Below are 15,318 nucleotides of genomic sequence, written 5' to 3'. Positions count from 1 at the left end.
AACAGTGACAACACGCTAGACAGTGTCACACGCAGTCTTGTAGCTGTCGACTTGCCTACAAAAACCTTTCATTCAATTAGTCTGGTTTTTCTTACGCACTCAGATGCGACAGAAATAAATGAAGCTTATCAACAGATGCAGAACTTGGACCTAGAACTCCAGCAGTGAAGCGCGAAAACGCATGGGCTCAGCACTTTGAGAGCCTTTCCTACTGCCCGGCCAGCACGGCGGCAGGGGCGCGGTGCTAGTAAAAGGCGAGGCAGCGCCCCCTGCGGGGAGGAGAGTCATTTCGCTTCAGCCGTGCCGCTGCCGCGCGCCTCCGTTCGCGCCACTAGACAAGTGGGAGGCACTTGGCTCATGGCTCAGCTCAGCTTGCTCAGCTGTGGATGGCCGTTCCGGATTGTAAGGTCTACGTGAAATTGCCTGCTCTCTCAAAATGGTATGAGTAAGCGTCTTTTCGTCATTGAATGCATCAGCAGTCTCCAGTGGTTACGGTTTTGTGAACATAGAGGTCAACAGCGCGCGCTATGTAATCGGCGCGGTCGCTTAGAATGCTTTCTGTAAATAATCGCCTCTGCGTTGTGTATGTGTCCAATCAGTGCTTGTATGAGCGAGTAGTGTTGCGAGTAAACAATCACTGCGTTTAGACGCACCACTTTAATGCTCATGCAGCAGTTTATTATTATTATTATTATTATTATTATTATTATTATTATTATTATTATTATTATTATTATTATTACTACTACTACTACTACTACTACTGCTACTACCTGAACTGCTCTCTACTAGAGCAAATGCGAGTTCTAAACATTTTGTCCGAAGATTATGAAAGGCTCTACGCAGCTCGCTGCGTGATGGTTTCAGCTGCACCTTGTTGCAGTGAGGCTTGGTACTACCACAGGGCATGCCCACCGTCGAGTGAATACTTCAATTCTCGCATTTTTGAATGTTCGTGCTCGCTCTGTTTTCAGTTTCCCTTCAACATGTTTCACGATCACCTCGCTCGGCCTTTCAACACGCAGTACAGATCGTACTCCGTGTCGATGCTTCCGGGCAATGAACGGCAAGACGTTGAAAGAGGTGGCAAGAGTAAGTGGGCTATTGCACCCTTTCACTTTCTTATCGGACATCCTGAATGGTGCAATAATGCCCATTCATGCGCATTCATGTCGCTGACATGTTCTTTGCCATTATTATATTCTAAAATGATATTTGGGTTATCTGGTTCTGCATGCGTAAAGAATGCTCGGCTCGGCTGGCCCACACATGTGGGTAATATGTTTGGGAGCTTAATATGTGTCCTTAATTCTCCTGTTACATCACTCTGCGCTGAGGCTTTTTCAAATCTTTCTGCTACATCTGCGTCGGACACAATGTGACCATTTTACTGTCTGTATTGCATTGAAGAGCCTAATACTGTGTTCCCCATGCACTGTGTTCCAGTTATCATGCCTCCATCTGCGCTGGATCACTTGAGTGAGTACACCAAATGTCTCTGACTTTGCTATATATGCTTTTCTTTTTTTATTGTGACGGTATCAACAGAACACCATTTTTAGCGGCTTCACATGCATGTGTTCTGTTCCACATGGCAGTTTGTATCTATATTGTTTTAAAAATTTTGTGATCTTAAGCATGATGTTGAGGCCATTTTTAGTTTTGGAAAAGTGCATAATATAGTTTTGCAGCTAGGTGTCTGTGTGTGTGCATCTATTTGCATTATCTCTCTCAAATGCACCTTATATGTTTTTGTTTCCTGGTAGCTGACGGTGGCTTTAGGGCTGCATTTTTGTGTAACCAGTGTGGAATATATATTCAAGGTTAGAATACTAGCCTTGAGCAAAACGTGATTGTCTTGAAATATCCAAGCCTCATCACTAATGACATTCTAACAAGTCTTTCTAGTGCTGGCATTCAAACTGAGGTGGGGTCTGCAGTGACTTGATCAGGAATAGGGTTGGCCGTGGCAACATTAGTAGTTTTGCTCAAGCATGCCACTCTGAAGATAAAGCGCATTTTTATGGGAGAGCTTCTCTGGGCTTGCCTGGAGCTGTGAAAGAAGCTCCTGCTGCAAGAAATCTGTGTGGGCCAATGCCAACGATCAAAGGCTTCAAAATTCGTACTCAACTTTCTAGTCTACACAGCAAGGATACGGTCCCGGAAAGCCTGGCACCAGTCTACATAAGATAAGGGATAACGTACTCGCCGCTGCAAGTCGGCGCTGCAGATGACAATGCTTGCAAAGCGGTGGCATTCTGAATCGCTGACGTCCAGTTAAAACACAAGACTTGCCGTCTGCATACAGCAGGACACTTGAAGAAGCACAAACAAAGGATCTCAGTGGATAAGATGCATCATAAGTGAATACCCAACCAACCGTATCATCACGGGAGGAGACTTTAATGCTCAGCACATGCCCTGGGGCTACAACAGTAACACCTTGATGGGCCTGGAACTACTCAGTACTGTTGAGGACACCAGTATGGAACTCCTCACTGATAAGACCCAACGCATGAGAGTAGGCCTACATAAAAGTTGATAAAAGCGGGGCATGACTTGGGCTAGTAAGGACTTTTCTGTTCACGGACGATGAAAACATACACTTAGGGCAACAACCACTTCCCTATCTGGATTTCCCTCAAGCAAAAGAAGCCCGTCCGCACCAAGAAGACGGTCGTGGCTTGCAAGGAAAAGACCTCCGAGAGCACCCTATGAGCATCTCCCAACCCTTCACTTGGCTCGCAATCAGTGTGCACAACCGTGAAGAAAAAATCGAAATGGAGGACGAGTCACCAGATTCGCACCTACTGAACACCTACCTGGCCCTGAAGTATAGAAGCAAAAGAAAGCATTACTTAGACCTCAAGCGAGGGAGACAAGGAAATGTGCAAGTAGTATGAGCAAGAGCTGGCAAACGCTCAGTGGGAGGAACACAGTGTGAGCTTTGACCATTGCACATCTGCTTTTAAGCTCTGGGAAACGTTCAGCTCTGTGAACGGGAAAATGCTGTCAAGGCCACGCATATAGACGGGAGTATCAGCAAAGACTTAAGAACCATGGAAAACTGCTTCTTCCTGGACATGAGAGCGATGGGAGCAGACTTTCCGGACACTGATGAAACGTATAGTTGGTTGTCGGTTGGCACAGATCACATAGAGGAGAGCTACTTTATGCTTGCCGGGCTGGAGTGGCCGCTACATCAGGTTAACACCATGTGTGCCCGGGAAAGGATGACGTCACGTGGACAGTGCCATTGGACCAGCCAAAAGAGCCCTTCTAACAGAAATAAACAAGATCTGGGTATCAGAAGAGTTGCCATTCGTGCTGAATAATTCGGTGGCGAAGCCAAAACGGAAACCTGGGAAGGACTCAGCCATCGTCACCAACCCATGACCCATCTCACTCACGTCCACACTTTGCTGCAAGTTTGTCAATGAAACGTACTGAAAAGAAGGCACCATACATGCACCCCAGTCAGACCGGCTTCAGGGCAAACATTTCTGGCTGCTCAGACGACCCATGGACTACAGGAGAGTAGGAATGCCACTCCGCATATACTCATAGCAAGTGACCTAAGAGAAACATTCACTAAAGTGACCTGCAAAGCAATCTTGAAAGAACTCCAAAATGCATACCCCAGAGCATGACTGTACAACTTGGTGTACAGGAAAACCAAGCCTTTGAAGTCTACACAGACCTGGGGGACTCTAAGTGCTCGTCAGCAACAGAGGGGTGCCGCAGGGTTCAATTCTATCCCTGATTCGCTTAAATCTCGTGTTGAGGTGCATTGCCTTTTGGCTACATGAAGAACAGAGTGTGGGCAGACTATGTATGCAGACGACACTACGTTATGGATCGAAAGAGGGAATTATGCGAACTGTGAAGAAGCTGCGACAGAGATGCAAACAGCCTTGCCCACACTAGAGCAGGCGCTGAGGGGACACGAGGATGGCGCCGTCCCCGGAAAAGACTCAAATGTTGCTGATAGGTAGGCACCAGCTAGAGAAATCGAAGGTGCAACTCTCCAATGGAGGCCATGAGATACATGAACCCACCATAGGCAGTCTGTGCATCCTTGGTGCCTACTTCAGTTAAAAAGGGAATGCCTGGGTAAGAGAAGTCATGAGGCAATGGGACCGACTGCTCAAACTGATTCGAAGAATCTGGAACAAAGGAAGTGCTTGCACAAACACCCTGAAGACACTGGGCAAGGTGGTTCTCATTTCCCGTCTCGTATACAGAGCCACCAACTATAATCTGAACAAGGGACAAATGCACAGGCTGCGCAGCCAACTCATATGAGTGTTCACTGGTTTTCCAAGGCACACAAATCTCGTCTCACTTACTGCTCTAAGCCAGATAAGAAGCCTCAAAGATATACATGGAAAAGCCAGAATTGCTCAAGAAGACTCTGTTCGACCAATGCAGAAGACTGCAACCATACAACTCTGGTAGGTAAGTAGAACTGGACGCAACACCCATGACGCTTACCTGCAACAATCCCTGGGACATCACTATGCTGGTGTCAACCAGGCCACTACCAAAATGAGCAGCTAAAAGATACAGGCATGCAAGGGATGTGATAGCACAAGGAACCACTGACGTCAGGAACATCCAGTGTTCACAGACTGCGTTGTAGCAGTGAAGAGGGAATGTGTACATCGCAGGCATTTTAGAGAGTTTCTGCACAAACGAAGGAAACGCAGACAGCACCACTGTGGAGTTGCATGCCATTGCATGGGCCCTGGCCGAAATCAAATTTGCAATACAAGCTGCATCCTAGTCAGAACATATCAGAAAAAAGTGAATAGTGATTTACACAAATTCTATGGAGGCACTCAGGCAACTTACCAACCTGCAAATGGCAAATGACAGAAAGAGGAATGTAAAGCAGCCATGCGAGAGGGAATACTGAAGATCGAGGCCCCAACCCTTCCCAAGCTCAACAGACATGCGGAACTGTCTTTAAATGACCCTCGGGCCACAGCAGCTGTCATAGAAGATGTACTGCTCTGATTGGAAGGGTGCTACAAAGTCCGCAAGAAGACTGCCAAAGATAACCTACGGATCCAGCTATTTCCCCGAGCTCTGAACATCGTGCATCTGGTGTGGGGTTGTCCATGTTTTTTCACACAGAGAGATGAACGCAAACCACAACACGTACATTTGTACGATGGCTGGGTGTTTCCCAAGAAGAAGAAAAACTTTTTTCATGCTGTCACATGCAAAGAATATCTACACTGGCAGGGGATCCTCGGAAGAAAGCTGATCTTGTCAGTTTGACTGGCCCGTGGTCCCTTATGGTGCAAGAAGCAAGGGCAAAAGAAAAAAAGACAAAAACAGTGTAAAAGCAGTAATACGTACATAGTGCCTGTATCTGGAAAGAATGAACACCCACTATTATAGCAGTAATACAGGCCATTTATGGTAGGCATTCAATCAAATTAAAAATGCTAGTGTATTATGAAATATTACAGTTCGAGACAGAGCGATTAGGTCCAATGTTCTCAAGCTTGCAAGTGATTGATTAACAAACATGGAGGAGTGTACAAAGGATCAGTTTCAAGTTTTTTATTTCTCTAGCAGTGTTGAGAGAGTGCAAGTAAACTTACCATAAAATCACAATGGTTGGTCGCGAAACAACGAATTTTTTGCTGTAGGATCAAAAAAGCGCTCCTAATACAGAGTCAGAAGACTGACACAGGATAGGAAATGGACTGTATGTCCTTCTTTCTGTGTCACCCTTTGAGTGTTCTTACGATACTACAATGCACAACCAACTAGCCCAAACACTACCTTCATCTTTCTTGCTGGCAGGTTGAGTATATGGAATTTCTTTGGACTATGTTAGAGACTTTTATGATCATTACATGACAGTTTTTGTATGAGAGCAATAGCCTGAGATCGTATGGGTAAAAATAGTTTCTGTACGGGCACATGAAAGAGTGGGTAGAACGGAGTTCTGTAAGACTGTAGCAATGATTTCAAAATTGCCCTCGTTGCTCTTTTTTGCAGCGTGCATATTTTCGTTTTGTTTGTTTGCAACGTCATACTGCAGATGATTTGGCCATAGCTAAGTTGTGCTGTAATCGAATTGGTGGATTATAAATTAACATTTTCTTAGGAAGCAGTGTACTGTAATAAGGCACCAATAGCAGAGGCAAGTTTGATGGCAACGTGATTAACGTGACTATCCCAGGATAACGTGCTGGAAAAAATACTCCCAACGTTTTAAGCCTGTTCACTACCTCATTTGGCATCATATTGTACATGATGGCTGGAGTGAATTGACAAGGTGCGTTTATTTTTCGCAAATATTGTTCTCGTTACACCATTTAGCAAGCTTACCAGGGTCGCATTGGCTTCATATACAAGACGGTGGTGGTTACATCTTGTCATATTTTCTGCATAGATAACGAATTTCATGTTATGTGCATTGTTATTATATCAGTGTAGGTATTGAAGAAAAAACAGCCTTAAGATAGGATAGGAATAACTTTAATAAAATGCCGGCAACCGATGGTTTAACGCGTTGTGACGTTTGCCTACTCAGCACTACCCCAGTTCGGCCCATTTGTGTTGGGTCATGAGGCTTGTGGTTTTCGAGCGCACCCCGGGCCTGCTGGACAGCCCCAAAAAACAGCCTTAAAACTTCTTTGTGGTACTCCTGAGTTTATTGGTTTAACAGCAGAGGAATTCTTGGTAATGTAATACCCCTGTCACAAAGGTAGCTTCAATGCCTATTGAGCCACTGGACATCGAACTCAGTGAGGATCGGCCAGTGCCACATGGCGGTTTTCAATGACCATTGAACTCGATGGACATCGACTTGATGGAGGTTCGCAAATGGCCTTTGGAATCTCAAGGGCTATTGAGAACAACCTCACACTCACGATATGTCGAAAAAACAAATAAAAATGTCATTTGATTTGGGTAATTACGCCAAATGCGGACATTTGCACCAATATGACTTGAATTGTTGGTTGTAGCTACGACCTACTGGGTTGTACCAGGCTAGCACCTAATTACCACCCCAACTTGTTCCATTTAGCAACTCTGCAAGCATCATTCGAATCACATTTTCCTCCCAACCGCCCCTGCTCATTCCGCATGGCTCGGTGCGCATAGGGGTGGTGCCGCCTAATTAGCGCTCCCGATTCTCATCTGGTTACCACCGACTACACCTTGGCATGTAAGCCACCCAGTGGGCAGTTGAGCAGTGGCACAAGGCAGGTGCTATGGCAGGTGTTGCAGCCGGTGGGACTTGTGTTGCTTGAGTTCGGTTGTGACCCAGGTTGCTTTTTCTGAGCAACATCTCACAATTAAGGGGGGACGAGGGTCTTATATCTAACTTTTTTATTTATGTCTAAAATCTCATGAAATTTTGCACACAGATGTGTTTTTCTCTTCCGATTCAAAAAATGTAATCATAATTGAGCTGGTGGTCTTTTATCAAAAGTTATCTTAGAAAGTCTAGAGCGTAATTAGGTAATTTCTTACACAGTTCTAATGAACCTTCTCATTGTATTTTGTTGCTTTTAATTACATGATTTGATAGCCAGAGAGTTCCCTTACCCGGTGACATTCTTCGTTTTTCTCTAAAGGCATGTCATCCTGATATATTACGTCGAGAGTAAAAGGTCCCAGTATTTGACCCTGCAGAATGGTGGGACCAGCGAAACAGACGCAGGACAAGAACAAGGAGGCACACACACAACACCGCTGTTTTTAAAGAAATTTTTTTTACAACTGACTTATTGCAAGCAATTCAGCCACATTTATACATACTTCCTGCACAAGCGCACTCTTCGGACAAGATGAGGGAAACTTCCACCATTGCGCATTATGAACCAACTAGCCCAGCAATTTACTCTGACACTGCAGCTCGTTAAGCTAATTGCAAATTGCTATTTATGCGTGGCCTAAACAAAAAAAGTAAGAATGTCATTGGGTACCATAGAAAATGGTACCAAGGCTATTTTTGTGAGCCAAAATGAAGTTATCGAAACCCTGCGTAAGGCTGAGTAGATCGACCAAAAATATGAAACTGAGAAAACTGCATTTAATGTTTGACCATATGTTATAAGATGAACAGTCGGTAGCTTCATTGTGATATTTCCCACCAAAAGTGACATGTTGTTCTCATTTCCAAAACTGTCTTCGGATTCTAAATATGTCAATTAAAACTGAAGATATCACAGACAACCTGAGGTCAAGATGGCATATGCCATTAGGAATTTGTGAACTTGAAATCTAGCCAAGACAGTGGCCATACTTTATTAGTGTCTTGCCAGTTATTGCATGAGGGCTGCAGAAGCTAAGTAACTAAACAGTTCTCATCCATGATGACAGTGATTTTGCACCTTTCCCAGGCTGTAGTCGGGAATGGTTCATGTTGGTGATCTACACCTGTACGGGGCTGTAGTCTGGAGACTTGTCTCCATTGTGCCCCCTAGAGAGACTTTTTTTTTTTATCTGCATTACTGCTCAAAAAGACTGTTGTTGACTTCTCCAGCCTTCTTTGGTCCTTCTCAAGGCTGTGACGAAGGACGTTGCAGTCTGCAGTGTAGCCGACGCTGTATTGCCAACTTTGTATCCATGCCGCACTTGATCACGACTGCGTGTTCCGTGTACGCGGCGATCTCCTCCGCTGTGTAAAACTCCGAGTCGTCAACAAAACGTGCTGGGACCGGGCCTGGATTCTGAAGCAAGTTGATCAGGCGTTGGGGCGGGCAATGCTAGCTGAGGCTCGAACAGTCCGGCACGGCTGAACATCGCACAGGCGACGCTCGTTGTAACTTCCAGCATCCGGCACGGTTGAACGTCCCAATGTCGAACTGCGCTTCGTGTTGGGCAGGCGACGCTTTCTCCCGTACATACTACGTGCAGACTTCTTCAAACTTGAGTCTCCTGGCATCAGTTACATTGTACCGACAAAGTATGCAACGTAAGAAAGAAGAAACTGCAAAAAAATTTAGAGAAACTTCACTAAGCGAGCGCTGCGCAAAAACAGACGCTGTCCAACGCGCAAAGCAGGACCACGACAGCACAGAAGTAAAAAGAAAGAAAATGGCGCGGCGGCCAATGGTAGGGCCTGGAGGTGGCGCTGCGGTCGGCAACGATGCGGGGTGTAGGCAAAACGCAGCACACCTACACTGTGCCGAGTGACGCTGCCTTCGAAACCAACTGGTGTATGAGAATATTTCAATGCATGCGCGTCGCTTGTGGTTAGAAACATTTTTGTTGATACCCGGAGAATAGTTCTACACTTTCTCAACCTGTTCGCCATACGGAATTAGTAAGCGGAGCGCTGCATTGGGTGCTTCTCCGCTCCTAGTTGGCGGCAAGTAACAATGCAGCGTTACGGCAGGTGAAACGCGAGGTATTGGGAGGAACTAATCGTCCACACTTCTCAACTTATGGGCTGATAAAGCATATTCAATTGTTAGAGCAAGATAGGACGACGTGATGCACGACGCGAATCAGCTTTCTCACACGACGACCCTTGTAATGTGCTTCCTATTTTCACCAAGCCGCTTCACTCCGGAGACCTTGGAAATTAATGAACACTATAGCTGCTTTGAATAAGGCAAATGCAATCAGAGACCTCCGCTAGCACGTGCATAGACGTTTTCCAAGAGTACCAATCGAAATTTACGCTCACTCTGCTAAGCTATAAAATTTTGCTTCTTATATTAGAATTTATTCATGTATGCGCATTCTGCTTGATCGGAGTGGCTTTCAGCGTGGAATTTGCTGTGTTCGCCAGGTTCTGATCGACCTACAATGTGAAAATTCAAATATTTTGAAAATAACACTGCACGACTTTGTCGAAATCCTAGGTCGTTGAACCGATGTTCAAACGACACGCTTTTTAAAATTTGCGAAAATGAAAAGAGAAAAAACCGTAGGGCCCACTACTACCCGAGTCCGGTGCTTCTTCAAGCGCGGCACGGTGTGAACGCTGAAGGCGACTGGTGGCAGCTTTTTGTCTTTTTTTTTTTTTTGCGCGCGAAGTGATGCTCGGGACATTGTCCAGGTGATAAGCATCTCAAAATGGCCCCCCGCATTCAACTTGCGATCCCAAGCACACGGAATATCGCACCTAAACTTATGCTTAGAGCACGACAGAATGAGAACGAGTTGCAGGCATTACTTGATTTTTGCACTGTTCACCACGTGACCGAACAGCAACGATGCTAAGTCAGAGACACGAACCAACTTATTAGATTTGAATGCAGAAACGCAATATAATAGCCCTGCGGGCAAAATGAGCTTGGCGCAGTAACCATCATGCTCGACGGTAATAATTAGCCGCGAAGCCGATCTGTCGCCAAACTTGTCCTACGCCTCGGCCCCTGCGCGTCGCTTCCGTGCCTTTCGCGTCTGCGATAAACTTGTGGAAACTTATGTTGCTTCCTTTCTTCTGCATTGCGGCTCAACCAGCCGCACCACAATTTGTCAGCAGCCGTGAATTGTGCCCAAAAACACGCAAACGTGGCGCACCCAATGCAGAAGCTCCCGGTTTTTTCCTACAAAACGAAAGTCGCTGCTGACGCCAGCGCCGCCGCATCTCTGTTGTCACGGCCTGACGCTTGTCTATAGTCATAGTTTCTTAATATTAACTAGAGAGAAACCTGGCGCCTCACCTATGGGAATTTGCATGGAGCTTCCTCGAGACCACCTCAGCCACCACGGGCGCTCTAAGCATCATGGAGCGGAGAGCTACCAACTGCAGTACCACAACTTTTGGCCAAAAAATAATGAAAAAAACAAACGTTCGATCATCAAGAATGTCGTAACATTCAATATCCTGTGTATGAATTGCAACAAACGAGCAGAAAAGCATGTAAATGTAAAGTTTGCCCAAAATAAGCCATGGCTTGCTCTTTCATGCTTAACAGGTGCACTTTTAAAAATAAATGTTTAAAAAAAAAAATGTCGTCGCTTAAACATTTTTGGAGGTTTTTTAATAGCACTTCGGAAAACAGAAGCCTTTTATTGGCGTTGTATGTTGTTGCGCTTTCGCTACTATGGCTTTTGGTCACTACGTTTGCGCCAAAGTCGTCTGCGCGCATGCACGCCGTGGGCAGAAAGGAGAATCTTAGTAACGCCACTTGGGGTTCCTGAAAAAAAAAACGGCTGTCCCGCAACAAGTAGCTCATTGCCCCATGATGCTCTAAGCGCCCATGGTGGCTGAGGTGCAGCGCCTCCAGCTTTCCCTCTAGTTAGTAGTAAGATACTCTATGCCTATAGTGTACTAGAATACTCTAGGCTCACCTCGCTCGCACACTCCAGCCAATTAGCGGCCAAGAAAAGGCCTTCGGAAAACTGTCTACTGCAGTCGCTCTCATTGACTGATGCTATTTTGAAATGCAGCAAAGTGCGCACAAAGAAACAAGCTTCAAAACGAGCCCAAGATGGCGCCGATCGGCCAGATGCATAGAGCTTCTAAATATTACCTAGAGGGAAAGCTGGTGTGACAGTCCTATGCGAGTTTCTGAAGTAGCCAGGAAAGAGCACTTCATCCACAATTGGAATGCCGGGAAGACAGCAAGGCGCACTTGGCTTGGACCTATAATGTGACTACGACTGCAAAAATACGAATTTTCGCAAATTATATGTTGCAAGGAAACGTTTTTTTCCAACTAGTATGTCCTGTAATAAAATATGGTAACTGTATATTGCAATAAGTGAGCAGAAAAGCACCGAATTTGCCCATGGCGAGAGAGGGCTTTTTCTTCATGCCGCCAAACTTAGCCAACCGTGGGAAATAATTTTTTTTCGTTTAACAGACACGCATTTTAGAGCAAATATTCTTGAAAAAAAAAAAATTGTTAGTTCTTAAAATACCACGTTTCATTTATGTAGTCTGCTATTGTGTGACGTGCCCTATGTCCATGCATAACTTACCCGAGCCACTGGTTTTCTATGAGAGACTAGATTTCGTGCACTTAGTGCCGGCTCTAGGCATGTCCTAGTGCTGCGCTTGCAGATTTTGCCCAGAAAGACATGAATTAGGAAGCGAAACCTCTCTCCACAAGTAAGTGACAGCTGTGTTCATGCTGGCAAGTGCAACAAGCAGGTATTTGCATGAATTAATTCATGAAGTGCAAGTTGTTCCTGTGCAATGCCAGTCTTCGAAATGAATCAAACGCATTCCTTGGCGAGTACGGTTAACATAAGTTGGGCTTGCCGAAGTACTTAATTTTGCACCTTTAAAGTGTCTCGGAGACTCCTGTGAGAAATGTGAATTGTTCCTGTGCAATGCCAGTCTTCGAAATGAATCAAACGCATTCCTTGGCGAGTACGGTTAACATAAGTTGGGCTTGCCGAAGTACTTAATTTTGCACCTTTAAAGTGTCTCGGAGACTCCTGTGAGAAATGTGAAGAGTGGTCACAGCAGCGGACTGTCGCATTCTCAGTTGACAAAAGAAAAAAAAACCTGTTCCCTTCTTTCAAATTTCAATGCACAGGTAGCTACAGATTCCCGCTGAGCAAAACCCAGTTTGCTGCGTAAATGGCTGCCAGTGAAAGGGCAAAAAGAATTTAGGCCTAGCAGGCACCAGACACTCACTTCGAGTCAAGCGCCTTTGGATGCTTCGGATTTCAAATGAACTGCCTCCGTAGCTGCACTATTCAGCCACAAAGTGCACAGAACATCAGTGAAAACTGTAGTAGTGAAAGCGAAACCGGACAACCAAAAAAAAAAATCCATTCCATAGCACAGTCAACAAGCCACTAGATATCAATCCACTTTGCTGTCTTCCCAGCATGCCTCGGGCGTCCATGGTGGATGAAGTGAAAAGCCGCCTGCTTTCTCTCTAGGGTACACTAAGGAACTCTATGGCCGGATGGTTCGCGTGTGACACGCATGGGAAGTTCGAACAAATTTCACCCGTTTCGGGGCATTTCGTGGCTCCCGTGATGTTTTGAAAGACGATTTTACCATATTTCGCGATGAAATTTAGCGTTAATATTTTGAGGGCAGGTGCTTGAAGGTAGAAATATTTCGAAAACATGTTTTTCTCAAAACCGATTTTTTGGCAATTTTTGGCCCGCGTCCCCCTTAAATGGGCTGCTGCCTGACACAATGGACAGGTTACCCACGGGCACGGTGTAAGAATAGAAAGGTGTCTCGACGAGCGCTCTGCAGGTGGCGCAGAACCCCTCGCAGCTCTCGGCTCTCGGCCAGATGGCGTCACACGACTGCGGCTCCTTTTGAAGTTAGGAGTAGCAAATCAAATTGGGCAGGAATAGACGTTAGCAAGGAAATGTTGGAATATTGTGGAAATATGCATTGAGAGGCAATGAGAACAACTAGTTTAAATACAAAGCTTAGCCATAGTGAGTAAATCACCAGAAAATAAGACGCATATTTTTCGATAATTCTCAGTGTTTACCAGTCATTCTCTTGGCCTGCAGGTTATTTAGCGTGTGCGAAACCAGGGTGTCTACCTACCGGGAAAACCGGGAATTCTCAGGGAATTTGGATAATCTGGAAAACTCAGGGAAAACTCGGGTGGTTTGTGCTTATGTCAGGGAAAATTAGCTGCAGTTCTACATAAGAGGAACTAAAGTCACGATAATGCTGCCTCGTGTAAACAATGCGGACTGGCATTGCACGGATTGTCCAGTGCGGCGTTATGCGTCCTCTCCTCAGCGACCGCTGGCCTCCAACGCTGTGCTGTCAAGTGGAGCATACCAGCAAGGTGGTAAAAACCTTTGCGGTGCCTGCGGCACTTCCGATTTCGAAGTGCACTACGTCGAAAGAGGACACTTTCCCACGCTTCCCCAGCGCTATGGCCGACGGCAGGGTGCGCGCTTCCTACGGTTCGCACGTGCGCTGTTCGACGGCCAGCGGCCTCTCTTTGTTTTCCTGTTTCCGAGTGGAGAGCTCCAACAAGGCGGCAGATAACATTGTGAGAACCAAGACCTAGTGAGAACTTGCGATGATCCCAAATAAACTCTTCCTCCCTGCGCATCTTCTTGATGGAAGCATCCATTTCTGCCGCTGGGGGTGCACGCATGTGATGCAGGCGGCGCAGCTTTGGGAGAAAGGGAAATAGTTTGGAGCCTTTCGTGATCTGCTGATGCTAGCAAAGCAGCGAATTCTGTCCGTACTTAGCTGCGTCATTTTGAACCGACTTAGTTTTATTGACTGCTGTGGTGCCGCAGGCAAGCTGTGTGCGACCTGTCAAGCATGACGGCCTTCAAGTGCACTTTCGTTCAGGACTGGACGAATGCGAAACATTGCGAGTTTGCAGCCTGAATTAGGCCCATCGAAAATAACCCGAATGCAGTGTACTGTGTGCTGTGCAGAAAGCAGTTTTCGTTCAGCAACATGGGAAGAAGAGCGGTGACAAGTCACGCTGAAAGTAAGAAGCACCAACTGGCCATTATCTTAGCCAGGACACCCTCTGTAGCCTCATTTTTGACACTGCCGACCGCCGTTGTGACCAATGCCGGGCCAGTGCCGTCAGTTTCTGCACATCCTTCAAGTGCTTCAACTACTGCAACTGACATCCAATCTGATCGTACAACAAAGGATATCTTTCAGCGTTAATTGGAGGTCATAAATGCTGAAGTGATGTGGTGCCTCAACGCTGTTATGACGCACACATCACTCCGTGCTGCCGCGGCATCGGCATCTCTGTTCCCTTTGATGTTCCCATCATCAGCTACAGCCAAGAAAATGCAGCTTGGCAAAGACAAGGTAAGATATACTATTGTCTATGGCCTCGCACCTTTCTTCAAGGGGAACCTCATGTCAGAAGTAAGCCAAGCCTCCCACCTCGTCGTGGCGTTTGGCGAATCATTAAACAAGGTTGCACAATGGACGTGTTGGTTCACTTTTGGTCGGATGCAGAGCAGAGCGTGAAAACTCTCTACTTGACGTCAGGCTTTTCGGGGCGCACGCGGGCGGAAGAATTGGTGTCTGCTTTTAAAACTTCCACAGATGGGCTCTCCCGATCAAAAATTCTTCAGATCTCAATGGATGGGCCAAATGTAAATCTAAAATTTCTCCGTGAAATCAAACAAGGACTTTGTGAATCCAGCGACGGCCGTCGTATTCTTGAAGTTGGTAGCTGTGGCCTTCATGTTGTGAATGGTGCTTTAAAAACCGGACGCGCGGCAACAGGTTGGCACCTCGTTGAATTTTTTCGTGCTTTGTACAACTTATTCAAATGTGTACCTGCCCGACGCACTGAATACGCACGCATAACCGGAAGCAACATTTACCCTATGAAGTTTTTCACTTCTACAGAGAATCGCACTTGTGACTCTAAAGCTCTCCCACACCATTGCGGTTAC

At 46.0% G+C, this 15,318-nt stretch overlaps 1 protein-coding gene across 4 annotated transcripts in view; it reads left to right on the top strand.

Moving 5' to 3' along the window:
• The first annotated feature begins 304 nt into the window (after window positions 1-304).
• Window positions 305-15,318, top strand: part of Ufd1 (ubiquitin fusion-degradation 1-like) — a 93,956-nt gene continuing 78,942 nt past the window's right edge. For 2 of the 4 annotated variants that reach the window (XM_077652753.1, XM_077652755.1), the window contains exons 1-3: window positions 305-439; window positions 975-1,092; window positions 1,447-1,479. In XM_077652753.1, the coding sequence (XP_077508879.1) occupies window positions 437-439; window positions 975-1,092; window positions 1,447-1,479 (154 nt within the window). In that variant the 5' untranslated portion in view covers window positions 305-436. Of the gene's footprint in view, window positions 440-465; window positions 584-974; window positions 1,093-1,446; window positions 1,480-15,318 lie in introns of those variants that run through there. The other 2 variants (XM_077652756.1, XM_077652754.1) reach the window with 2 other exon arrangements.

The sequence above is a fragment of the Amblyomma americanum genome, chromosome 2, assembly GCF_052857255.1.
Source record: "Amblyomma americanum isolate KBUSLIRL-KWMA chromosome 2, ASM5285725v1, whole genome shotgun sequence".
Taxonomy (NCBI): domain Eukaryota; kingdom Metazoa; phylum Arthropoda; class Arachnida; order Ixodida; family Ixodidae; genus Amblyomma; species Amblyomma americanum.
This window is presented reverse-complemented; position numbering and strand designations above follow the sequence as displayed.